Source organism: Balaenoptera borealis (genome assembly GCF_965194805.1).
Source record: "Balaenoptera borealis genome assembly, chromosome: 3".
In the NCBI taxonomy this organism is placed as follows: domain Eukaryota; kingdom Metazoa; phylum Chordata; class Mammalia; order Artiodactyla; family Balaenopteridae; genus Balaenoptera; species Balaenoptera borealis.
Window position 1 is genome coordinate 182,571,707 of NC_138866.1, and position 27,511 is coordinate 182,599,217.

The 27,511-nt window shown below is 42.3% G+C and overlaps 1 protein-coding gene across 20 annotated transcripts in view; it reads right to left on the bottom strand.

Annotated features, from left to right (window-relative positions):
* SVIL (supervillin) overlaps positions 1-27,511 on the bottom strand; it is a 239,797-nt gene that overhangs the window by 70,772 nt on the left and 141,514 nt on the right. For 16 of the 20 annotated variants that reach the window (XR_014242949.1, XM_082386378.1, XM_082386362.1 and 13 more), the window contains 4 exons: positions 25,134-25,225; positions 16,293-16,350; positions 16,027-16,178; positions 12,153-12,828 (listed from right to left, as the gene is read on the bottom strand). Coding sequence is in view for 19 of the 20 variants with exons in the window: in XM_082386375.1 (XP_082242501.1) it covers positions 12,153-12,828; positions 16,027-16,178; positions 16,293-16,350; positions 25,134-25,225 (978 nt within the window). In the remaining variant the exon portion in view is untranslated. Of the gene's footprint in view, positions 1-12,152; positions 12,829-16,026; positions 16,179-16,292; positions 16,351-17,670; positions 17,728-25,133; positions 25,226-27,511 lie in introns of those variants that run through there. The other 4 variants (XM_082386363.1, XM_082386365.1, XM_082386364.1 and 1 more) reach the window with 2 other exon arrangements.

Below are 27,511 nucleotides of genomic sequence, written 5' to 3' on the forward strand. Positions count from 1 at the left end.
CAAAACAATACATATCAAATAAAGGTAATAAATAAAAAGAAATTCAATAAGTTCATATCTTTAATTGCTATTCTATATTTTCCTTTTATATTTGTCATTGAACAATGCAGCCAATGTAACAAATACTAATGCAAGTTACCAAATACTAATGTAAGTCCATCTGATAAATGTTTATTGAGTTCCAACTATGTACAAAGCACTGAGCTGGGCTCTGAGAAGTAGCAAAGGTGAATCAGTATCATGCCAGCCATTAAAAAACTTACACCATGCTAGGCAGGATAAAATAGGATTTATACATTCACTCCTCAACGCACAATCAAATATGATGCAAGCTTGAATGTGACAAAGTAATAACGCCAGGCTGAAGATATCTTACCAAAAAATCAAAGGCAAGGAAAACCTTGGGGTCATTATGTAAAGCAAGACACAGGAGGAATACTCAAACCACTGACCTGTACCCTCTTACAATGTAAAAAGAAAGCATGGAAATTCTACATGCTAGTTAAAATGTTTACCAGCTCAAAACCTTACCAACCTACCTGTAAGAGTCCTTCAAGACCAGGCTGGAAACACATTTCAGATCAAAGTAATTTCCAAAAGAATAGAGTAGTAATTAAAATAAAATTCTCTTAATTTTCTAAAATCATTTAAATTTGGGTTTTGGTTTGAGCTCACAGGCAAGAACCTGTCGATCATCACTACCGTGCATTTTGCTGCGACCACTGAAATCTGTCACAATTAGGTGTGGACGTCTGTTCCCCAGTCTTGCTACACCCAAAGCAATTACCCCTCCACCCCTGCCCGTCTCCAGTATTATAGCCATTTAGCCCGTGGTAAATAAAAAAAGTCAGATGTATGGGAAGCCATCTTATTTCCAACAATAAAGGGTCTAATTTCTTGATATTTATTTAAACATGGGAATAGTTTGGCATATCCTCTGTGGCCCGGAAAGGAGGCAACTGATGTTGGCTCAGGATACAGAGGAAGAAGAGAGAGGGATGGATGCCTGCTTTGGAAAATCATCAGTTAGTAACTCATATGACTACATCCCAGAGTCATTATAAGGCTCAAATGCTTTTTGTACGATAGAATGCTTTGCAAACTGTGACATACGCTATACAACTTTCTGAATATAACCTTCATTAATCAGAATAAACCTTGGTCAGTATTGCCCTAAAAAATTATCAGGCCACTTATGAGACCAATAAGTTCTCAGGATGTAATGTACAACGTGGTAAATATAATTAACACTGCTGTATTTTATATACGAAAGTTGTTAAGAGTAAATCCTAAGAGCACTCCATGCACAGATGAAGGCATAATAATAGCAGGTGAGTGTTTTAAAATGTGAAAAAAAAAAAAAAAGAGATCACATCTGGAGAGCGGCAATGAAGCCATGGGTTCTTTTCTCTTTGTTGTTTAAATCTCGCGTGGATGCTGTTATTTTGTGTCTCTTAACATTATGCTTAACTATTTTTCAATAATTAACGCTCGGTTAAAAAGTTAACAGTGGGAAGGATTAGTGTCATACAAACATAATGAGCTGAATATATGACACTACCAGCCTATGTATGAGAGCTAAGTGAGGTCCTTACAAAGTCAAGAATCGATGTAGGTGGACAGAGGCACAGCGGTGACGAAACTTCTTCTCTCTGGACGGGGGTAATGCTTACACATTTCCCCAGTTCACCAGCCTGTGTCCTTAAAATACTACGTGCAGTTTGATGTAAATTATACCTCAGTTTAAAAATATATCACTGTTGGGACATGGAGAACAGACTTGTGGTTGCCAAGGCGGGGTGGGGAGGAAGGAGTGGGAGTGTGGGATGAGCAGATGCAAACTAGTATACATAGGATGGATAAACAACAAGGTCCTACTGTACAGCACAGGGAACTGTATTCAATATCCTGTGATAAACCATCATGGAAAAGAGGATGAAAAAGAATGTATATATATGTTTAACTGAATCCCTTTGCTATACAGCAGAAATTAACACAACACTGTAAATCAACTCTACCTCAAAAAAATTTTTAAAAATATCTCACTGTCAGATTATAGAGTGAAGCTTTCTTGAGTAATCAAAAGGTAGAAAGAGTCTTCTTGGCGCAGAAGCAAGATAAACATGTGAGATAACCAATTTCTTCCAGGCTCCCTCGGGGCTAATCTCAGTGCTAAACGCCAAATGCTGCAATCTCGGCCAAGAAAGGGTGAAAGGACAGAGGGCTGGAGGGAAGGGTTGAGTCTGCGGCAGGGGCTGGAGTGGCCTTCTGAGGGGGATCAAGTTTCCTGTTCCCAGATCCATTTGGGTTTCCACATCTCCTGCTTGGCTTCTAATGAAGTAACCAAGCAAAGTAATGCAGGGAGTCAACTGCCTTGGTCAGAGACCAGCCTAGAATCAGCCTTTTGGGGCTGGAGACCGCGTTGACAAGGCCCCCAACGCAGCCAGCGGCTCTTTGGCTCACGTATCACGATCCCCACTCACAGCTGAACGGTATTTATGTGGACTCAAGACCACATACAAGGATTCTACGCCCAGACAAAGTGGAAAGAGCCTGGTAGTACAAGCTCTATACTCCAAGTGTACTCCGCTGATTGGGGTCACTGGTCCACAGTTAGATGAAAGGCTTGGACCAGAATGTAAATGACCATCCCTGAGTCCGCTGTGCAGTTCAGTGACATCTTCTTCCCAGCACAACTTTCTTGAGGAAGGAAATGACCCAAGACTTACATTCCTTGCAAGTCCCTTATATGTTGTGGGCTGATAAACCACTTGCAGATTGGCTATTTCAGGTGGCACTGCTATTGTCTCTTGACACTTTATGAAGACATGGAAAACAGCAGAACATTCATTCAGAAATGACTGATGGAGCCCCTTGGTATGTGTTAGATGCTGGGAAGGAGATAGGAAAGTGACTGAGACATGATATCTACCCTTCCTGTAAGGCTTCTACTAAAGCAATGCTATCACTGAGATCATCCTTACCAATCTTACAGATTGGCTTAATATCAGATTCAAGGCGCCATGTTTGGGGGAATCCTGACAAAATCGTGTACATCCTTTTCTGGGTGTGTCAGCTTTGTTGTAGGATGTTGGGCATTTAAATGTCCCTCTTCCTGAGACATGAGGTGCAGCTGAAGCTGCATTTGTGAGACACCTCATTTGGTTCCTGAGCTCTTTCTCTCCTTTCCCCCTTTTGGCAGAATCATCATCAACCAGAAGCCAGACTGGTAACACTAGGGCTCCCTGTACCAATTCAAGCTTCAGCTTTATAACCGCGCTGGGAAAAGGACAATCTGATAATGAGAAGAACAGACTGCTTTGGGAATCTAAGCACCAGAGAATGTGTAAGAGACTCCCAAAACGACTCTGGTTTCTACTAAGACAGAGAGAAGGTTATACAAACTTGGAGAGGTCAAGAAAGCAGGCAGATGGGGAGGGGGACTCTCTGAACGTGCTCTCATTGGTTGACAGCCCGAGGAGAATGAGATCCCCAGATGGGATCTGAGCACTGCAGAGCACAGGTGGACCAGGGCTACCTGTGCTATTGACAGTTCATGTTCATTAACGTCCCCTAAGATTGGACTAGCCATTTTGGCAGTCACATAAAGAACGTACTGTCAACTAAAACTTCTAGGTCTGTTTCCCATGAACCGCTATTAAATCAGGTTTCCCCAATCCTGAACTTGTACGCTGATTTTTTTTCCCCTTCTAAATACAGGACTCTCTTAAATTTCATCTTGTTAGTTTCCAGCCATCGTTCCAGGTACATGTGCTCTCCTGCCTCCATGCTCCTGTTCTCTCTTCCTTCTCTCTCTCTCACCCTCCCTCTAATCTCTTCTCTCTCCATCCCTCCCTCTCCCTTCTCTCTCTTTTTTTCTATCAGCAAATTTATCTACACAGTCCCTCCTCCAGAAATCTGACCACCCTATCGTTGGCATCTCCCAGATCATCTAATGAAATGCCAAACAGGACCAAGTTAAGGACAAAGCCCAACTTGGAACCAGAGACTTCGTCACCTCATGCCTGGGTAACCGTGACCACCTCTTTAGTGACCTCCCTGATTGGAATCAATTCTCCTTCAGACCAATCCCCCACACTCCTCCAGAGCTATCTTTCTAAAGTACATCATCAAGCATACTTGTTTTAAAATCCTTCAGACACTTCCCGCTGTACTGTCCACAAGGAGAAGGCCAAATGCCTTGTCGTTAGATGCTCCATGGTTGGTCCCCACCTGGCTCTCCTGCTTCATCCCGTCCCCCTCCTTCTAGGTCACCTGAAGCAGCCTCCCCTCCACGTCTAGCAAACTCACCACATCCTTAAGGACTTGGTTCAACTATGACCGCTTCTCCAAGGGAGAAGGTTGAATACCTCATCTTGGTATTCCCATGGCATCCAACCTTGAGCTCTATAACCTTATCTACCTCACTGTGTTGTAGTTATCTCCCACACTTAAAAAAAAATGACATGCCCACCCAGGAGCACAGTGCCTGGCACAAGATAGTTTTCTTAAACTACTTCAGAGCTAAAATTAACCCATAAATCAAGACCTCTGAGGTCTGGGTGGATGGACAGATATCTACTGAGTTTGAGTCTCCCCAGACTATATGTTTTCATTTTGTTTATGAGGATGAGGCTTTTAAATACCTTATGTAAATCCACATAAAATGGTTTCTATAATATCCCTGATCTTCTTTCCTAAAGTTTCTAACCTTCAAAGGGCAAAAACAGCAAACCCTCTTTTCCACTATGATGGAAAATAGAACTGACATTAATAACAAGAGCAGTGTGTCATGGAAAGAACTCTGATGGATTCGGAGACCTTGAATGACCGGATCATGGACTCAGCTATATGGTCTTAATCCAGTTCCTTAAGTTCTTTAATCTTCAGGGTTTTTTTCATGTATAAAATAGATTTTTAAACTAAATAATCTCCCGGGTTACTTCCGGTTCTAAGAGTTTAAACTTCTTTAACATAGAATATCTATTTTGTGGGGTCCTGGGGTGAGCCAGCTCTCCATAGGGCAGAGGTTACCTCTCGGGAGAGGGCTATAGGGTTACTGTGGATGAGATGGTGACCTTGAGTGTAACAGAACTTTTTAATGATGTGGCAACTGTCTGGCAGAGAATTGTATCACCAAGAAATAAGAATTCACCCAAAGTTGTCAAAGACAGGAGTTGCTCTGGGTTTGTATCCCTAAGTATACAATATGATGACATGCTTTAACTCCCAATAACCCCTAAGAGTTAACAGAAGAAAAAGTGCTTCCTGCCACCAAAATGAAGTCAAATCCAGCACAGTAAAATTAGTTTCACCCTGTGGGTGTCCAGCTCTAATTATATAACAGCTCCTAATTATAAAACACGATTCAGCTTAGGAAGAACAGTTATTAACTTCAGCATCTCATTAAAATTAAAAGTTTATTTGCTGAAAGTTGTTTGTTTGGAAAAACTGCTAATGATTTCTTTGTATTCATTAGCAGTGAATATGTATGCTAATATTCATGAATATTATGAATGTGCAAAGGCACAAGCACACGGGCAAAATTTTACATTTTAAAATCTGGCAGACTTTTGCGTTTTTAGGACATACCAGCTAGTATTTGGGGTGACACAGTCTTATTTCTTTCAATGGACAGAAATGGATACTTGCCAGTGAAAACAGAATAAAATGGAAAAAAATGGCAATGAGTTAACCATAAAAATAGCCCAAAGCTAGAAGAACAGGACAAGGATGGATGTTTGGGGATACAGGGACTGAAAGGTGAGAGCGATCCTGTGCTGATACAGAAACAGACACGTGAGAAGCACCCAGCGGTCTCTTTAGAGAGTAGATGCTCGGAGATCTCTGTTCTTATGACATTCTGCCCCGACGCAGAGTCTTTGTTAGGAATCCTCCTGCCCTGGGAGAGACAGGAGCTGACCCAGGAACACAGATGGTCCAGAGGCAGCTGCCTTCCTCAGCATCTCTCTAATTAACCAAAACAATGAGCTTCAGGCTCTGGAGATGGTTTTCAGATGCAAACCTCTCACTGGGAGATGCCCAAACAATCAGAAATAAAGGATAAAAAACTCTAATTCAAAAAGATACGTGCACCCCTAAAAGAATGAAATAATGCCATCTGCAGCAACATGGATGGTCCGAGAAATTATCATACTAAGTGAAGTAAGTCAGAAAGAGAAAGACAAATATCATATGACATCACTTATATGTGGAATCTAAAATATGACACAAATGAACACATCTACAAAACAGAAATTGACCTACAGACATAGAGATCAGACTTGTGGTTGCCAAAGGGGAGGTGGGGAGGGAGAGGGACGGACTGGAATTTGTAATGAGCAGATGCAAACTATTAAGTATATGATGGATAAACAACAAGGTCCTACTGTATAGCACAGGGAACTATTTTCAATATCCTGTGATAAACCACAATGAAAAGAATATGCAAAAGAATATATACATATGTAACTGGCTAACTGAATATATGTATATGTATAACTGAATATATGTATAACTGAATGTATAACTTTCCTGTATAGCAGAAATTAACACAACTTTGTAAATCAACTAAATTTCCATAAAATTAAAAACAAAAGAAAACAAAACAAAATAAAAGTTTTTTGAATTAAAAAGAAAGAAAGAAAGAAAGACTGCAGCATAATCCCCCTTCCTTCCTAGTTGGCCAGAGTCTGCGTGTCACAGTGTTGCAGAAACAGATCATTCTGGAGGATACCCTGGTCTATCTTCCTGGCCAATGCTCCAGTGCCAGGGAAGCCCAGTCTAAACCATCAATCGCCAGTGGTGGCTACCCCCGGTCAAATGTCAGCATCAGCTCTGCATGAAACCCCCATCATCATTTTCTGTTTCTGACCAAGAATGATACAGTTTGCTACGTGGGAGAAGGTGTGATGGGGATCCCAGTAGAGTAATAAACAAACAAACAAACAAACAAAACCAAGGGTTTTCCAGAGCAGGTCACTACTGGGAAATTAGGTGTGATTCTCTTCTTTCCAGTCATGTAGGGAAGTACAGACGCTCAGGAGAACAGCAGCTGTGGGACTCGGGGTAGTGAATGAGTCCCCACACACAGAAGCAACCGAGATGGTACATCTTACTGCTTTTAATATTAAGAGATACACCAAGGAGCAAATTCAACAAGAGTTTTGAATTTAGGATTTCTAATGGAGCTCAGATTTTTAAAATTTTGAATAATAATTCATAGGCCCCCGATCCCTTTGAATTTTATTCTAAAATTCACAGTGGCTGAAGTAACAAAGAATGGTTCATATCAGTAACACCACCTCTTCAGAAAACATAGTTCCTGAAATCCCAGACTTAAAGGATTTGGCAGGATTTGGGGAATGGCGGTTGGGAGGTGTTTTATGCTCTATTACTGATATAATACAGCATATATATATATATACAGACACACCTATATATGATGTGGTATATATATATACTGCTCTGTTACTACGTACATTCTTAGTTCGCTACAGAACAATGTTTTCACCTGACTTCCTGGGAAACTAACAGGAGTTCTGAACTGAAGACCCTGTGACTAACATACATACACATACATACATTAAGGTACACACATACACATACATATGCTCTTTATCATATAAACTGAACATTAAATAATTCTAAAATAAACTTACTACTCAGCTAAATATTGCCCTAGAGATTAGTACTGAGCTTATAATGCTTAAAATCAGTATAGTACAGTGTGAGAACTAATGATTATTCTGTGTGTACATATATTTCTGCGTTAGCATATACGAGAATATACAAAAACTATGCATTCAATATCTGGCTCATATTTGAAGTTTAGGACACCACGGGCAGTCTTTTGATGTTATAATTCATGAGTGATGTATTCCTATTTAATTAATGAAACACAAAGAGCCCCTTTCTTGTGAGCACAAAATGAAATGATGGAATGGGAGTGACTTAATTCAGAGATGAATAGTTCCAAACCCTGGCAGAGCTAGGTGATGAGAGAGTAAAATACAGCAGGGAGAAAAATATTCCATTTCAGTGATAGGACAAATCCATGATTAAGTATGGTATTCAACTGTTTTGTTATTTGTAGATAATTTTTGTTGGTCATTCCTTAATCTTCTAAACTTCTCCGTCACATATTTCCAGGTCAGACACCATCTTATTTTCACTTATGGTTACTGGGTCGCCGAGGGCTCTTTGGTTACTGTTTTAGTTCACAAAGTATTTTTTGTCTTTCTTCTCCCCAAATGGAAGTAAGACAACAATGACCTTCTGACACCTGAATTTCCTGGCTCTAGAGAAAGGACAACTAGTAGAATGTTAATCCATTTAAATCCGTCTTTAAAAGGTGAGTAGATAGAATCATTGCCAAATAAATCCCAATGCTATTTTAACATCATACCTGTCACACATTATTTTCCATCCTTTTTTAATGTAAATACATCTGAAGTATTTTCCTTATATGTATGGAATGATTTGTGTTTCTTTGCCTGTAAGTCATAGAATTGTATGCCTTGAGTGGCTTCAAAAATAATAAGGCACGTGCTTCCTTGTGAACTCCTTTACAATTTCTCAATACTTTAAAGCCTTTCTTGCATGAAAGTAAGGCGCTGTCAGGCTAAGGCTTATGAAAATTTCCAGGTAACATGCCTCTTCAAATAATCTAGAAGGAGATGGGCTCTTAAGATTTTAAGTGATATATATTTTTGAATATTGAGATTTTAACTCACAGAGAACTATTAAGAATCCTGTCATTTTACCTGGAATACTCAACATGGTTTTAATTATTATTACAATTGCTTCAAAATCTCATCTACTATATGTGACCTAGACAGTTAACCTAGACACCATGATAATAAACAGTTTTCATGATATGGCAATCAGAAATTAGATTCCTCATTATTTTTTAACCCATGTAACCAAACTGCGACGTTAAGTTTGTCTGTCCTGCTCACACAGCCCATGAAGAGTTTGCTTTGATAGAGGGTAACTAATCCCAAAACACTGTTTCTACTACGAAAAGCAAATTTCCCAAACAACAGACTTACCTTTCAAAGTACGAGACAGTAGGGCCCTAAATTTCAAGCAGTTAAGTTCAAAGGCTGAACAAAGGCCCTCAAAATACAATCAGGATCCATACTATTGAATTCTCTTAGAAACTAATATCCCTAAATATTCTAGTATAGATGATCAAGCAAGTGGTGACAGGTCTTGAGGTCAATATACTTCAGTAACTAAAACAAGCTGCTTTAGATATATAACTGCCATATGAAGCCGACCATATTTACTGCTCTGTTCCAATGTGGAATAAACAGTAGTATTTTCCAACATCCTTTTTTTTTCCAGAATAAATTTGCCTTATCTTGGGTTCTCATCCTTCCTCAATTCACCTGCAAAGCTAGTGCTTGTCTGAACTGAAAAATACACGTCGGAGTCTGTCTAGACAACTACCCCAAACCGTTATGCAGGATGTTTAAGTAGACTGCATTTTAATTAGTCATCACACTTATTAGATTTAAATATCTAAACTGAACTTAAATTTAAATTTAGATATTTAAATTGAGAAAGAAACACACATCCTCTCTGGCATCTGACTTTTTGATTTTATTCCTTTTCTGATTTTCCATAGGTTGACCCTATGACACAGCGATTTCTCCTACTGGCTGATCTTTTCAATGAGGTGCTCGTATACCCAGCTGTTTTCTTAGCGTGCCAATATACTTATAAAACATATGTTACAGTTATATTCAGCGTATATTACAGTCACACTTCATACCCTAAACTGAGACCCAGTGGAAATTGGTTAGTGGTGTCCTTCCGCTTTGTGACTTTAAATGACTGCAACACAAACAATCGCCCCGAAGTCTTGGGTATGATCACAGAAAAACAAAGAAAAAGACAGTTGTTAAAGGCGAACAAGAAACACAGTAAGAAGAAAGGTCATGAGGAGGACCTTCAAGATGGCGGAGGAGTAAGACATGGCGATCACCTTCCTCCCCACAAATACATCAAAAATACATCTACATGTGGAACAACTCCTACAGAACACCTACTGAACGCTGGCAGAAGACCTCACACTTCCCAAAAGGCAAGACACTCCCCACGTACCTGGCCGTGTGGCTGATAGGGTCTTGGTGCTCCGGCCGGGTGTCAGGCCTGAGCCTCTGAGGTAGGAGAGCCGAGTTCAGGACACTGGACCACCAGAGACCTCCCAGCCCCACGTAATATCAATCGGCGAGAGCTCTCCTAGAGATCTCTGTCTCAACACTAAGACCCAGCTCCACTCAATGACCAGCAAGCTCCAGTGCTGGACGCCCTATGCCAAACAACTAGCAAGACAGGAACACAACCCTACCCATTAGCAGAGAGGCTGCCTAAAATCATAATAAGTTCACAGGCATGCCAAAACACACCATTGGACACGGTCCTGCCCACCAGAAAGATAAGATCCAGCCTCATCCACCAGAACACAGGCACCAGTCCCCTCCACCAGGAAGCCTACACAAAGTGAACCAATCTTACCCACTGGGGGCAGACACCAAAAACAACAGGAACAATGAACCTGCAGCCTGTGAAAAGGAGACCCCAAACACAGTAAGTTAAGCAAAATGAGAAGACAGAGAAATATGCAGCAGATGAAGGAGCAAGATAAAAACCCACCAGACCAAACAAATGAGGAGGAAATAGGCAGTCTACCTGAAAAAGAATTCAGAGTAATGATAGTAAAGATGATGCAAAATCTTGGAAATAGAATGGAGAAAATACAAGAAACGTTTAACAAGGACCTAGAAGAACTAAAGAGCAAACAAACAATGATGAACCACACAGTGAATGAAATTAAAAATTCTCTGGAAGGAATCAATAGCAGAATAACTGAGGCAGAAGAATGGATAAGTAACCTGGAAGATAAAATAGTGGAAATAACTACCACAGATCAGAATAAAGAAAAAAGAATGAAAAGAATTGAGGACAGTCTCAGAGACCTCTGGGACAACATTAAACGCACCAACATTCGAATTATAGGGGTCCCAGAAGAAGAGAAAAAGAAAGGGACTGAGAAAATATTTGAAGAGATTATAGTTGAAAACTCCCCTAACACGGGAAAGGAAATAGTTAATCAAGTCCTGGAAGCACAGAGAGTCCCATACAGGATAAATCCAAGGAGAAACACGCCGAGACACATATTAATCAAACTATCAAAAATTAAATACAAAGAAAAAATATTAAAAGCAGCAAGGGAAAAGCAACAAATAACATATACGGGAATCCCCATAAGGTTAACAGCTGATCTTTCAGCAGAAACTCTGCAAGCCAGAAGGGAGTGGCAGGACATATTTATAGTGATGAAAGGGAAAAACCTACAACCAAGATTACTCTACCCAGCAAGGATCTCATTCAGATTTGACGGAGAAATTAAAACTTTTACAGACAAGCAAAAGCTAAGAGAATTAAGCACCACCAAACCAGCTTTACAACAAATGCCAAAGGAACTTCTCTAGGCAGGAAACACAAGAGAAGGAAAAGACCTACAATAACAAACCCAAAACAGTTAAGAAAATGATAATAGGAACATACGACGTAGAGAATGGACTTGGGGACATGGGGAGGGGGAAGGGTAAGCTGGGACGAAGTGAGAGAGTGGCATGGACATATATACACTACCAAACGTAAAATAGATAGCTAGTGGGAAGCAGCCGCATAGCACAGGGAGATCAGCTCAGTGCTTTGTGACCACCTAGAGGGTGGGATAGGGACGGTGGGAGGGAGACGCAAGAGGGAAGGGATATGGGGATATATGTATACGTATAGCTGATTCACTTTGTTATACAGCAGAAACTAACACAACAATATAAAGCAATTATACTCCAATAAAGATGTTAAAAAAAAAAAAGGGTCCTGAAAGTGTGTCCCCATGACACCTGTTCAATTTATCCTTTTAAAAAAGAACATACCAAGAATTAAATAAATAAAAAAGACCGGGAAGCTTTCTGCTTTGGTAGAACCTGTGCTGAGACTGCGGAAATTAAAAAACCATAAATCGCATTATTTCTGCGGTGAGCCCAGCCTTCCGCAGAGCGCTGAGGACCCCCAGATCCCAGACACAGCAGTGGCAGAGGGGACGCAGGTGTCCGCGGGTCAGCGCTTACCTGGCTCGAGCCTCGGCAGGGAGCGGCAGGTCACCTGTGGAGTGGCTCGGAGAGGCCGGCTGCCCAGGTGATGGGCCGGGCAGGCTGTGCGTTGGCTTTGGGGACCTTGGCACTTCACCGAGGGCGCAGTCTCGCCCGGAGAACGGGAAGGATGAGGAGCCCTCCCCCGCGGGGGGCAGGTCTTGGGCTGGCCCGGTGGCACTGGGCTCTTGACCTCGTCTTTGGTTTTCTACGTTGAGCAGCACCTCTGCGTCGGAAACACCATCGCGCCGGTGGAGGGCGTGGTCCTTGGACTCAGCCACGCAGCTCCTGAGCCCCGGGACCTCGGTCCTGGAGTAGGAAGCGCCCGGATCTTTGCTGGACTCGGCAGATCGGTCACTTTTTCCTCCCCTTTTCTCAGCAGTCTCAGGGTCCTTCCTGGACTTGGTGTATCGAGATGGAGATTCGGCGTCGGCTTCTGGGTCCAGGGTGAGCCCATACTTTTCTGCCAGCTGCCGTCTCCTCTCTGCTTTGTACCTGGCGATCCTCTCGGCTTTGGACTCTAGGCTCTGGGTGTCCATGATGCTGGAACCGTAGGGAGAGTCACCATGGATGCCCGAGGATTCTGCACAGTGTTTGGATCGAGTCTGCTTTTCTAAGGAAGAATCCGAAGTTTCTTCCTCTTCATTTGATCGGCCTACGAGAAGATCACACACACAGATTTCAAGCAAATAATAAAATGTGGTTATTCTACTCTGTTCTGTACACAATACGCTCCGAGCGCCCAGGCTGTGAAGGTCCAAGTTCTCACTTACGTGTAGCTGCCTAAAATGATTTACCTGGGATGCTGAAGAAGTTTGAGGTCTGCAGTGAAATACATAAAGGCTGTGACGTTCTGTGGGTTGCAGGAGCTGCGTCAAGCATGGCCTCAGCTAAAGCTCAGTCCCGACAGGCCTCACTCTAGTTCAGGGCCTATTTCCCCTTATTTATTTACTTTTCTGCTTTTGAGTTTAATATTTCATGTGTGAGGCCAGAGGACGAGTTCAGACTCCTCTAGAAAAGATAACAGATATTTGAACTGCTGTTATTTGACGAGTGATGGATAGTGGTTTTGTGGGAAACCACACAGGATCTGATAGTAACCATAACAATAATGGCCCATGTCAACATCTGCCAGGTGTGGTTGTGTTTTTCGTTTTCTTTTTTTTTTTTTAAACAGAAGTGGCTTTTTCCAATTATACTCTGCATGCTTGATGTAGAAAAGGTCTACAGTGAAAACATAGGAAGGTTCACCTCCAAATCACCAATAATCACTAACATATAATAATCAGTAATAAATAAATGGATAATTGCTAAACTTTTCTATATATTCTTTCTAGTGTTTTATATAAGTGATTTCTTCTTTTTTTTCTATATAAAATAACTCATATTTTATGTAACCTTAATGTCCTATATAAAACATTTTTCTAAGTTTGGAAATCGTATTTTGAAGACATCATTTTATTTTAAGGCTTCATAATATTTTACACTACAGGCATTCCAGAATCAATTTAACCATTCTCATATTTCTGGGCACTTAAGTTGACTCTAACTTTTAATCCATCTTATTTTCTGATTACTATTACAAAAGATAGTTGCATAAAAGTGGAATTGCTTTATCAGTAGGTACATCATTTAAAGACACGTGCTAGACTGTCAAATTAATTTCTGTAAAGCCTGAATCGATTTACACTGGAATCTGCAATGTATGCTCTCACTAACACCGAGTGTTAATTTTAAAAATCGCCTTTGAGGGACTTCCCTGGTGGCGCAGTGGTTGAGAGTCTGCCTGCCAATGCAGGGGACGCGGGTTCGAGCCCTGGTCTGGGAAGATCCCACATGCCGCGGAGCGGCTGGGCCCGTGAGTCGCAACTACTGAGCCTGCGCGTCTGGAGCCTGTGCTCCACAACAAGAGAGGCCGCGATAGTGAGAGGCCCACGCACCGCAATGAAGAGTGGCCCCCGCTTGCCGCAGCTAGAGAAAGCCCTCGCACAGAAACGAACACCCAACACAGCCATGAATAGATAAATAAATAATAAATAAATAAATAACTTTAAAAAAAAAAAATCGCCTTTGAGAATATGAAAAAGAATGTATACATATGTATAACTGAATCACTTTGCTGTACAGCAGAAATTAACACAACATTGTAAATCAACTATACTTCAATCAAAAAATTTAGGAAAGAAAGCTCATATGTAATATATAAAACTATACATGAGACTATCAAATAATCACATAATAATTTATTATCTATCTGTATCTGTTGTACTTCATCTTTATATCTCTATTTTGGATTTATATAAATAGTTCCACATTTTTAAAAATGTTTATCATGATGTCATGTTTCTCCAAAAAATTTTTTTTAATTAAATTAAAAATTGCCTTTGATTACTAGAAAAAGAGGATGCGTGCATTTTTCAATTATTCAGTAGCCATTTGTATCATTATCTTTTTCTTCTCTGGAATATCTGGTCAAGCTTATTGCTCTATATTCTTTTGATTCACAGTGTCATTTTTATTGGCTTGTGTAAAATTTTACAGGAATATGAGCTCTTTATCTTCTTCATGGATATTTTCAAACTTCCTTTATTTTTTGTGAAGTCAAAGACTGTCTTTGAAGCACAGATGTTAATTATTATGTAGTCAAGTCAACTGACCTGGTCATGGTGATTTCTACAGCTGTTCCAGTGTTTTGAAAGTCCTTTTCCATTCAGCTGGAACTAAATATTCACCTTTGTTTTCCTGTTTTTAATTATTCTCTTAAAATTAATCATGTGATTAATTGGACCTTATTTCTGTGTTGGGTAGGAAGTGAGGAGGGGACATAGTCCCTCCCCACTGCTATCCCATGTTTCCCGTTACCGGTTTATTAAATAATTCTTCCTTTTCTCACTAACGTGATGCTTCAACGATCATATAATACATGGATTAACATTTTATATACACTAGGGTTTATTTCTGGCCATATATCTTGGTGCTCTGTCTATTCTTGCTTCTTCACGTATGTAAAAAAGAATCTTAGTTCTCTAGTTTTCTGACCACAGAAAACCAGAAACTGTAGAGACAGGCAAACTCATCACATCATGAAGGGAGACCAGCATCTCTCTCTGAGGAAGGAACCAGAAAACCCTGGATATAAGAGCAGCAGCACAGAGCCGCAGAGCCAGGGACGGGGAGGGCAGGAAGGGCAGCCCCGCGTGCGTCACCCTCTCCCAAGGTCACGCGGACTATCTGATGCTACACCAACGTCTGGGTAACCAAGGAAAACCTAAGTCATGTTTGACATGCTGTTTAATATGAAATAAATACACAATGCATTTAAAATTGCACCTATTAAAATAATTTAAATAGGATGTTTGCTGCATAAACACATAGAATAAGAGCCCCAGGCATTCGAGGTCCAGCTTTGCTCTTCCACGCTCCCTGCCGAGAGCAACGCTGTCCTGTGCTGGGCATCTGGGCATTCTACTTAAACCTATTGTAAGAGATGCCTGTCTTACTCAGCCCTTTCCCAAACAAACCTGAGGGTCCCTGACAGCTGGGGCCCTGAGAGGATGGAGAGAGAGACACAGTTCCTGCCCTGGGATGGTCTGGGGCGGGGGGTGGAGGTGTGGGAGACAAATGACTGGCCATCAATTACCCAACTGGGGGGTCATTTCTCACTGCTGTGACACTGGAGGACCACACCTGGGAGGCGTGGGAGAGCTGACACAGGTGTTGCTGCTGGTTTGAACAAACACATAGATTTTAATACACATTACATCTATACACAATTCACTCTCTTGGAATATCTCATTTTCCAGGAGTGCTGGATAGAAAAGGCTGATGACGGGCCACCAGGCCACAAGCTCACCGATGTGAGGGCTGGCTGGGTCTGTGGCGCGCGTGTATCTGGGCAGGTCCTCCTCCAGCAGGTGATGACTCACTAAGCCCGTGCAGCTCTGCAAGAGGATGGGCTGCGTGTCAGTTTCAATTCCTTCTAGGCGCCTGGCAATTCTTTCTTTTCTGTGCAAGACACCAACAAAGGCGTGGTGAGCCACGGACATCAGCTCTCAGGCAACACTGGACACTGCTTTGCAAACTCTTCTACTTCCTAATTATGTACAACGAACACCTTACCTTTTCATGTCTGAAGATTCTTTCCTCTTTGGTTCAAAGATTTTTCTTAATTCTGCAACTAAAATAAGACAAAAAAGAAGAAAAAGATAGTCCAGTATTTAGTCGTCATGCATTCATTTTGTTCATTCATTCATTCATGCAACATCTATTTATGGAACTCATATTTCTGTTCATGGCTCCCATGCAACAATGATACACAAAACGGACACAGTTCCTGCAGACTGTCTTATAACAGGGGGAGGCAGATGCCCCGTGAGTACGTGTACACACACACACACGCACATGCACAGGCACACAAAACGGACACAGTTCCTGCAGACTGTCTTATAATAGGGGGAGGCAGATGCCCAGTGAGTACGTGTACACACACACACACGCACACGCACATGCACAGGCACACAAAACGGACACAGTTCCTGCAGACTGTCTTATAATAGGGGGAGGCAGATGCCCAGTGAGTACGTGTACACACACACACACGCACACGCACATGCACAGGCACACAAAACAGACACAGTTCCTGCAGACTGTCTTATAATAGGGGGAGGCAGATGCCCAGTGAGTACGTGTACACACACACACACGCACACGCACACAAAACGGACACAGTTCCTGCAGACTGTCTTATAATAGGGGGAGGCAGATGCCCAGTGAGTACGTGTACACACACACACACGCACACGCACATGCACAGGCACACAAAACAGACACAGTTCCTGCAGACTGTCTTATAATAGGGGGAGGCAGATGCCCAGTGAGTACGTGTACACACACACACACATGCACATGCACAGGCACACAAAACGGACACAGTTCCTGCAGACTGTCTTATAATAGGGGGAGGCAGATGCCCAGTGAGTACGTGTACACACACGCACACGCACACGCACACAGACGCACGCACACACACGTCACAGGCTGGTCTAAGAAGTAAAACCATGGAGTAATAGGAGTGAGTTCTATTTCATCCACGGGAGCCAGAGGAGGCCTAACCCGTTAATCTCTCTCTCTAGCCAGCAGAAATCTCACTATCTGTTTTTTAGTTTTATCAGGTTTAACACAGTATTTCAAGCTTTCCATCATGCAAAACTGCAAACGTGTACAAAAGGAGAGACTAAAGTACTCTGAACCCCCATGTGCTATCAGCAAGCTCCACCAGTCAGGAGCTCACACCACTCCTATGTCACCCATCACTGACCTGTAAAGGTCTGTAACTACCTGGTGGGGTTTCTAACGGTGTGTGACGTAGCACACCTCGAGCAACTGCAGTTTAGATTAACCCAGTTCCTAGGCCTCCCCTTACAGGCTTTCCCTGGAAGGAAACGTTAACATTCGCTTCCTGGCTGTAATTCAGGTGGACGATGGAAAAGGTAACGACCTCTACTCTCCCGGCAACGCCGGACGGTCAGACGAGCGCTCTGCTGATGCTGTGAGGGCCTCCTGTGACACTGGCCACAGGGATATTGCACGGAGAGGCCAAACAATGGTTCCTCTGGAGAAATGGCCAAACTTGGCAGAGAATCGAGGTCTCTCTCCTCGTCTCCTCCTCAATCACGTGAATTCATAAGGGCTCATCTGAGCAGCTCCCACTGAGGTCCTAGGAACAGAGAGCTGTGACAGCCCTGGGGCCCACGAAACATTTGCAAGGCTGAGTCAAAGCAGAAACTCACAGGATAGGGTATGAATGCATGGAATTTAATTTTCAGCTGCTTCAATTTCCATCTGATTTTTTTAAGTGGTTATTTTTATTTTTGGCTCTGCCGTGCGGCTTGTGGGATCTTAGTTCCCCGACCAGGAACTGAACCCAATCCATGGCAGTGAGAGCGCTGAGTCCTAACCACTGGACCGCCAGGGAAGTCCCTAAGTGGTTATTTTTGGTAGTGAGTCAAAACTGCATATGTGCGTGCACACACGACTTTTATACTGTCCTTTGATTGTGTTCAGAGATACTAGCCATCTTTCTATTAATTTATTTTTAAATGACAGCCACCTGAACAGTTAGCTGGATTGACTGTTTTCAAAAGACAGTTGGCTTCACAAGTCTCTCTGTCCGGTGGCCTTTGCAGGCACCAGAGCAGCTGGGGGTGGGCGTCTGGCTTCTCGCGTTCCACTGTAGAAGGCAAGGGTTTGGTGACCATGGTACCTCCTGCCTTTGGAGGAAGTGTGGCTTAGAGTAGCGTCCCAGGTAACAAATGAGCTCTAGTGAGACAATGGTGATAGAACTTTCGTGGCTGGTGGCACACATTTTGAAAATATTTTCGAGGAGGAGTATCAATGAATTACTTAAACCCCAAAGCAGAGAATGGAGCCGTATCTTTCATAAAACTGCTCCAGAAGCGGTTGAAACCAAATTCCAAGGACTCTGAGAAGTTTGTCTTAAACCCGTGCCCCCAACCCGGCACTGAGAAATGGAGTATACGAATAGGGTCTGAGTAGTACAGCGGCATGTTGCCTTTTCTCCTAAATGATTTCCACTAGGTAGACTATGGTCTGAATGTGTGTGCGTCCCGCCCCCCAAATTCATACGTTGAAATCCTAACCCCGAGAGTGAAGGTATGAGGAGGTGGGGCCTTAGGGAGGTGATGAGGGTCTGCCCTCATGAATGGGACCGATGCCCTCATAAAGAGGCCGACGGAGCTCCGAAGCCCCATCACCATGGGAGGATGCCATGAGAAGTTGGCAGTTTGCAACCAGCAAGAGGGTCCTCAACAGAACCCGACCATGCTGTCGCCCTGATTTTGGACTTCCAGCCTCCAGAACGGTGAGCAATAAATTTCTGCTGTTTATAAACCATCCGAATGCACTAAGAACAAGCATGAAAGATATGAATGTAACGCACACAGGGCGGCATGTGATGTCCACTGGGAAAAATTAAGTAGGCTTCTCTGGGACTCATTTGCGACTGAAAGTCATTTTTATCTCATTAAAATTTGAAAAATTTCTATAGAAGTTATACAACTGAAAACACTTAAGGAAAAATCCAGTGAAAAAGCTATGCAACATGCTCCTTCCTGACATTTCTTACTTCCCATAATCCGGAAGGAAAGGTCAACGAACGGGGAGACGGTGTGAACGTCCCATCCGCTACAAAAGCATCCTTTTCCTACCGCCTTTACCGCCCCGCTTCAATATTCTGTGAGGACTAAGACAGTATGAGAAGGGGACAGACTGACGGTCAGAATATAGAAACTGAACCCCAAGAAGTCTGGTGCAGTGAGAGGAAGGAGAGGGACAGGGCAGGGGAGCCAAATTATCCTACTGTCCCTTTCTGGGCAAGACAGGCTGGGCGACCCACCAGCGAACACTGCCGTCCGATGGTCATTCACTGCTGGGTCGACGGCGTCTGAGGATAATATCGAGCTGACACACAGGTCTCGGGGTGCTGGCTCTGGAGCGGATCACAGATCACCATGGGGCGCTAATGGCCTCTCAAGTGGGAAATTTCTTGGTTGTGAGCCCTCTTCTGTAGGATGTTGAGGATCCCTGGCTCCCCGACTAAAAGCCAAATCAACCCCAGGCGCAACGCCACAAAAATGCTCCCAGGTGATTCCAAAGCCGCCTTTGGGATGCTACCATCCTCCACTGATCCCAGGACAGAGGGGACAAAGATAACACATAAGCAGCCTGCTTACTAGATGTCCTCCACACCCTGGGTTATGGTGACCACAGACACCACTAGCCCAGCACTGCCTTCTTTTCAATCAAGCCTAGATCCAAGCTCAAAACCATTTCAAGGCTTATAACCTTAGAGCCCTCTCTGATCATTTACTGAGGAACAAAATAAGGTCATAAATCAAGCTACACTTTAAATGGGCCCGTGAGCTTGTTAATTCTTCGTGGAAATCTATAGTGACTCTTCTAGGAAAATAAAAAATCCCTCCAGTAAATAAGTTACTTCTCAGTCTATTCTTTCTAACAAATTAATTCTTAAGGACCAAGACCTGCCTCACTCCTACGGACATGAGATAACAGAGAAAAGAAATGGTGTGGAAAGCGAAAAGAAGGAACAGAGAGACATCTGGAGTTTGGTTCCCTTTCTCCAAGTCTACCATTTAAAAGCAAAATTAGTAAAACACACATGTAACATAATTACTCTGGTACACTTATTCCATGTGAAAACATGTCGGTTGTATAAAAGTGAAGGATGCTTTACTTGAATGGCTGATGTGTGTGTGTACTTTTTTCATTCCTTTCCAGGAAATAGAAAACCTTCATATGGGCACGTGCAGTCCTTATTAGGCACCTCCCTGAGTTTTGGTTGGGTTTATTATAAAGCACTGGAAAAGAAGCTAATACTAAAAAATCATGGAAATTGCCCCGACTGCGGAAACACGTCATCACTCCACGTATCAGGTATAGAGACTACGGACTGTTCTATCACTGTTATCTTCTGATTGCCAGTCCTGAATATAGTTTATTATTATTTATAAGCTCCCAAAAGCTTTCCTTCCTTTAAAATTTTTATATAATTTCAGACTCAGAAAAATTAAAAGACATCTTTCATATGCTAACATTTGTCACTACATTTGATTGATTTTTTTACCCTCTTTTTCTCTCCATATGTATATTTTTGTGTACATACACATGCATACAAATGCACATATTTACATATTAATCTTTCTGAATCATTTAAGAGTAGGTTGCAGCCTGATGCCCTTTATACCTCTAAATTTTTCAGTGTCTATTTCCTCAAAACAAGGAATAAGAATTTTTTAAAAATTAGATTCAAAAGCCATAATTCAATTGATGGTATGCTGTGTCATATGTATATAACTAAAACACGGTTCAGAAAACAGTGATATTCATCATCATAAATCCAGACAGAAACTAGCACAGCTGATCTAACTTCTGTTGTAACAAATTTTCTACTTTGCTTTCAAGTGCATTGAGACTTTTACCCTTATTATACCTGTGATTTTAGTCTGCTGCCCTTGTCTAAGCAATATGGATTCTGTGAGTCTATTTCTTCAGTTATTTGTTTTTTTTTTGTTTGTTTTTTTTGTTTTTTTGTTTTTTTAAATTAATTTATTTATTTTTGGCTGCGTTGGGTCTTTGTTGCTGCGCACGGGCTTCCTCTAGTTGCGGCGAGCGGGGGCTGCTCTTCGTTGTGGTGCATGGGCTCTAGGCGTGCGGGCTTCAGTAATTGTGGCATGTGGACTTAGTAGTTGTGGCTTGCAGGCTCTAGAGCGCAGGCTCAGTAGTTGTGGCTCACAGGCTCTAGAGCGCAGGCTCAGTAGTTGTGGCGCACGGGCTTAGTTGCTCCGCGGCATGTGGGATCTTCCCGGACCAGGGCTCGAACTTGTGTCCCCTGCACTGGCAGGCGGATTCCTAACCACTGCGCCACCACGGAAGCCCTCTTCAGTTATTTCTGATAGGCCTTGTGTTGGTCATTTTCCAAGTAAGGCAATTTAAGGGACTTTGACATCAGGGCTATAATACTTTATAAAAATATTTAACTGCCTCATATACTTTGTAATAATATATAATACGAATACTCAGGATAACTGGGTCTGTTAGGTGCTTTTCTTGGGAAACATGGTTTCTTCAGTTAGTTCTGAGAACAGGCTTTCTGGTAAAGTTATTGTTGAGTTCAGTCTCCCAAGCCTGAGTACAGTAGAATCTTCCAAAGAAATATAAGTGGCAGGGGGACTGCCACGAACAGCTCTCTCCCTGCCTGCATTTGATACCACAGGCCAGATCCAGAATATTCTGAAGACTTATCTTTCTTCCCCAGGAGTAATCCCCTTTAACTTTTACACTTGGATGGCAGCCACTAATATAAAGACCAGCAACTTCTAAAATAAGTCATCACAAACCTAGAGGAATGAGGGGGAAACCTGATGGCTAAGAGAAGGGGCTTTTTGGGGAAAATAAAAAGGTTCTAAAATTGACTCTGCCGATCAATGCACGATTATGTGAATCTACCAAAAGCCACTGAACTGTCCACTTTAAATGGATGAATTGTATGGTATAGGAATTATGTGTCAATGAAACTGCTAAAAAAAAAAGTAGAGTCATATATTTGGTCCATTTCATAATTCCTAAATGGAAAATCTATTTTAATATGATAAGTTTTACACAGGTAAAGGGTCTCAATCCCTTGATTACCTGTTTGTGATACACAGTTAAAGGAAGTTCCTTAGAGAAAAATCAATGATCATTTTAGTGCTCAATTTCACGGAAGCAAAAATCCCTCACTAAATGAACAGGAAGAGACTTCTGTAAACTTATAAACATACATGAAACTCCATGCCATTAAAAGTCATAATCAATTCCTATTTTTAACATGCTATTGCTAAGAACTGAGAGAATAACGAACATGGAAGTGGAAAGCTCACTGGTAATACCTGGGTCTTTGCAACCATGCCTGCCCAAATTGATAAAGAGTAAAGGCTGTAAAATAAAACTATGGGAATTTAGATGAAATTCAGGGGAAGAGGGACTCTGATACTTTAAAAGCATGTTTTAAAGACCTTGCTAATTTAGAAACATAAATCTGGTGAGTACATAAAGTTAATGATCTTTGATTGGTGAAAATCATGATTTTTATTACCAATTATGGTAAAATGTTTAATAAAACTGGGTAATAAGCTTAGGCATTTTAAAATTTTGTTATATGTAGAGTTCCAAGTCGTTGAACCTTAAGGAATCTAGGCTCTCATATTGTTCTTAATTTTTATGATCTTAATATTGTCTATTATTCATCGAGAGAAGGAACTGGGGGCAGGGGAGAGAGGAAGAGGGAAAACTTTAGCTTTATATAACTTTCCCTAATCAGTCTAATCTAAGCTATTGCTAAAATCAAGTTGTTCATTCTTATTCTTTGTTTTGATCATCTTCATAGACTTTTACATTTGGCTCAGATTAAATTGAGTTTGTCTTTCACAAAGAGTCTTAAAAAATTAGAAGGGCCTTTCCATTTCATACTTGGGGTTCCAGGTGGGAACCCTTCACGGCATCTGTCCTACCCTTGACTACGTGGCTTATGACCTGACTTGAACAGTTAATGGAGAACGAATGAGATCACAATGCCGTACATTTCACTTCTAGGTACTATGAACTATCAGAATTTTCTTCCTCCCACAAAATCTCACCCGCCTCCTTGTAATTCTAGACATTCTTCTTATTTTGGCCTCTGGAGCAACATAGAATAAGCCTCCATTTCAGTTGACAGTGTTGTTAAGTACTTGAAAATTGAAAAATTTCCCTGTTTAAGTTGTTTCCACCGGGCCAGATCCCTGGGGTCCTTCAAGTATCCATCTTCATCACCCTATGTCCAGGTGTACAACCCATTCAGTTCCTCAGGATGCGTGCGAATTTGACAGTGGGCCTGTATAAACTGGATTTCGTTTCTAAAAGACTATTTTTTTTTCTGGTCTAATTTCTTCTGTGCTTGATCTCATGTGTTTTGTTGCTGCTTTTTTTTTTTTTTTTTGGGTTTTGTTTTTTTCAGAATAGAAAAAAATTCTGACCTTCCACCAAAGCTGTTTCTTCTTTTTTTTAATTTATTTTTTATTGAAGTATAGTTGTATAGTTGATTTACAATGTTTCAGGTGTACAGCAAAGTGATTCAGTCATATATATATATATATATGACTGTTCGGTGCTTTTCTATTATAGGTTACTACAAGATACTGAATATAGTTCTGTGCTATAGGTCCTTATTGTTTATCTATTTTATATATAGTAGTGTGTATCTGTTAATCCCAAACTCCTAATTTATCCCCCCCCGCCCCTGTTTTCCCCTTTGGTAACCATAAGTTTGTTTTCTATGTCTGTGAGTCTGTTTTGTAAATAAGTTCATTTGTATCGGTGTTTAGATTCCACATATAAGTGATATATGATATTTGTCTTTCTCTGTCTGACTTCACTTAGTATGATAATCTCTAGGTCCATGCATGTTACTGCAAATAGCATTATTTCATTCTTTTTTATGGCTGAGTAATATTCCATTGTGTATATGTACTGCATCTTCTTTATCCATTCCTCTGTCAATGGACATTTAGGTCACTTCCATGTCTTGGCTATTGTAAATAGTGCTGCTATGAACATAGGGGTGCCGGTATCTTTTTGAATTAGAGTTTTCCTCTTGTCTGGGTATATGCCCAGGAGTGGGATTGCTGGAAAAGCTGTTTCCTCTGAAGTAAGGGTTACACAGCTCATTTGGGATGAAGACAGTTTGTGAGCTGGTACTCCCCTGCGTTAGTGTTACAGTTGGTAGAAACAAAGTTCAGGTAATGTTCACATCATTTCGCGGGCAGAACTAGGCGCAGTGGGCTGGTAGCTGATGCAAATATTTGACTGCGTATGCGTCTTACCCAATGAGAATACGAATTCACCAAACGTGTGAGTACCTACTTGGGTAAGAAGAGAGATGTTTCTGATGCAGTCTGCACTGCCTGCCCAGTGTGTAGCCCAGTTGGGAGCTGAAAGATATCAAGTGTAAATGCCTTTCCTAGCTCTGGAAAGCGTCAGGGGCTGGAAGCAGTGGGAGGGGGCGGACAGAGAAGAAATGGGCAAATGAGCGGAACCCACCACCCGTGCAGAAGGTGAAAGGTAGGAGAGAGATGAGGTGAGGCTGATTGTAGGACCCCTCTCTCATCCTCTGCACCAGCCTCCAGTGAAAGCCTGAGGATACCTAGAGTGAAAGGAGGGAACCTGTGGGAAGGTGAGGTCTAACCGTGCAACAAGAGACGTACTTTGAGGCTGATTCCTGGAACAGACAGGAAAGTGCACAGAGGAGAGCAGAGCTGGGGGTTAGTGTAGGGGCCTCCTCCAAGAAAGTCAGGTCACACAGCACTTGCACGCCCTGTACACTTGTCAACCATCTAGAAGCCTCACCTTTAGGGAGGGCAGCTAAAAGCTGAGCATCGATTCCTCTTTTGTGGTTAGCAAGCGGTTCTTTGTCTTCAAGCAAGAACTCTTTCTGAAAGCTAAAAATAATTCCATTAAGAAAATGTTTAAAGTCATTTTAAACCCTGGTATCTGATATGAACCAAAACAGTGCAGAACATAAAAATTATGCTACTGTTATACATAGTTAAACATGTGTGTGTAGATCACAAGTGAAAAGTTTTATTTGGGGGAGTTAATTGGTAGCTTTTTTCAATTATTTATGGTTTTGTTAATATGATTTTTGGGTGCAGCTAAATAATTACATCAGCATAGGCGGGGGCGTGGCCTAGGGGAGTAAAAACATTGCTGCGCTGGGAGTCAGATGCCTTGGCTCAGAACGACAACCTCTTCGAGAGTCACCAAGAGCTGTGCAAGCTTGGATCACTCATTCAACCTCTCTGTGCTACAGCCTTCCTCAGAAAATCAGCAACTTGTCTAGGTGATCTACATGCTTTCCTCTGGGTTGAAATCAAAGTAACAAATGCCTTCAAACAAACAAGAAATCAAAGCATGGTGAAGAGGTCTGAAAGGTTCATGAAAACTTGTCTGGGAAAAACAAGAAACGAAAAGGGGAGACGAAGAAAGGAACTGAGCACTTGCTTCGCACTTGCTTCGCACTTGCTTTGCACTTGCCTTCTACAGGAAGCGAGCGTATCCGGGTAGGAACTAGCTTCACAAGACCCTCTGGGGTGTGAACTCCTCAGTGTGTGCCGGTGCAGGCTTAACAACCGGCTCCCTCCTCCACCCACCCTGCCCGCCGCCCCGCAAAGCACCTGTTTGGCAGCATTTGCTGGTGGTGTAAACACTCCCCCGGCACTGTCGCTCTTCCAGCTCCCCCATGGCTCAGTGACCTATGCACACGGGCACACTCGCTGGGGGTGAGGGGTGCGAGCCGGTCCCAGCACCCCTGGAACTACTGTCAGCCTCGGCTTCCAGATCATGAAACCGTGCGAGGCTTTGCCCATGCAGCAAGAACAGTACAGGAGGCGCACATCTTGTTCCTGCACCTATACTGTGTGCCGTCGCCCCAAGACTCGGTACCCACAAGTTCAAGGTCTCCGTGGGGACGTGCCAGGAGTTGGGTAAGACAGAGCTGCTGTCTCGCAGGAAGAAAACGAACCTAGGGAAACAGGAAACTCATCTTCCTCAGCGACACGATCACCTCTGGAGAGGCGGCAATAGGCCTGCAAACACACCCAGTGCGAAGCTGACCTTCCCTGTTGATGGTCCTCTGTCTGTGCTTGTGCCTGGCAGGGGTGCGTGCCCACAGAGGCCCGAGGGGAGACTGAGGAAGTGTTGTGCGTGCCACGTTAGGGGGCGCGTGGATTACCTATATCCCATACATAAACTAAATTAAATGTCAAGGATCGCCTGCACATTCCAAAGTATGGCCATCCCATCTTCCTAGAGCCAAGCTCATCTCAAATCTTAGTTACTGCTTATAACTGTGCAATGGGAATGGATGACGAGTGCCACGTTCACATCATTCACTAAAGAGTCTTGAGAATGAGTAGTCTTTGTAAACCACACTCCAGTTGCCTTGAAGATCCTAAGCAGGTCAGAAACTTGGAATTAGCCCTGACTTCTCAAGAGTGAATCGTAATGCAGAGACAGCTCTTCTCAGTGTTTTTTCAGGGGTGTGATGTAGTCTAAACCTAAAAATTTAAACAACTGCAGAAAGGTACCCTACTTAAGGAATGGCACGCTATTTTAACTGACTATTTAACTGCTCGAAATATCCAGATAAAGTTCTGTACTGTCTTTGCGAAATGAAAATCTCAGGAAAAAAATCCTGTATTACAATGAAATGATGCAGCCCCTGAAATATTCAGCTCCTCTGGCCATTGACCTTGGGGTACAAATATATTGTCTCATACTTTCAAAAATAAACATCTGTGTTTCTATCTTTCCCCTTTCATCTGCTCATCAAAAAGCTCAATGAAGCCACTAATAAAGACTAAGAAACTACCCCCTAGTTAAACATTTTGCTGAACTTTCACAGAGTGGGGTTCACAAGCCATCACCCTACACCCCTGGCTTCACACGCATTTACTTTCTTGAAACAAACTACAAATGTGTTTGTGCCGATGGGAAGGACAGCCTCTTACAGGTGGTCAGAAACCAATGGAAAACCAGAGCACATTGGGAAAATCTCTCCGGCCTCTTCATGTGGTTCACTGTAAATGCTGTTTCCTCCTGATTCTCACCTCTCCTGCTTCCTTCCATCCTGGCTGAGTCCTGCTCCTGGTCTGGGCCTCAGTTTAAGGTTGTTTCCTTAAGAAAGAACCCTCTGACCCAGTGTCTGTCCCACCAGAGCCGAATCT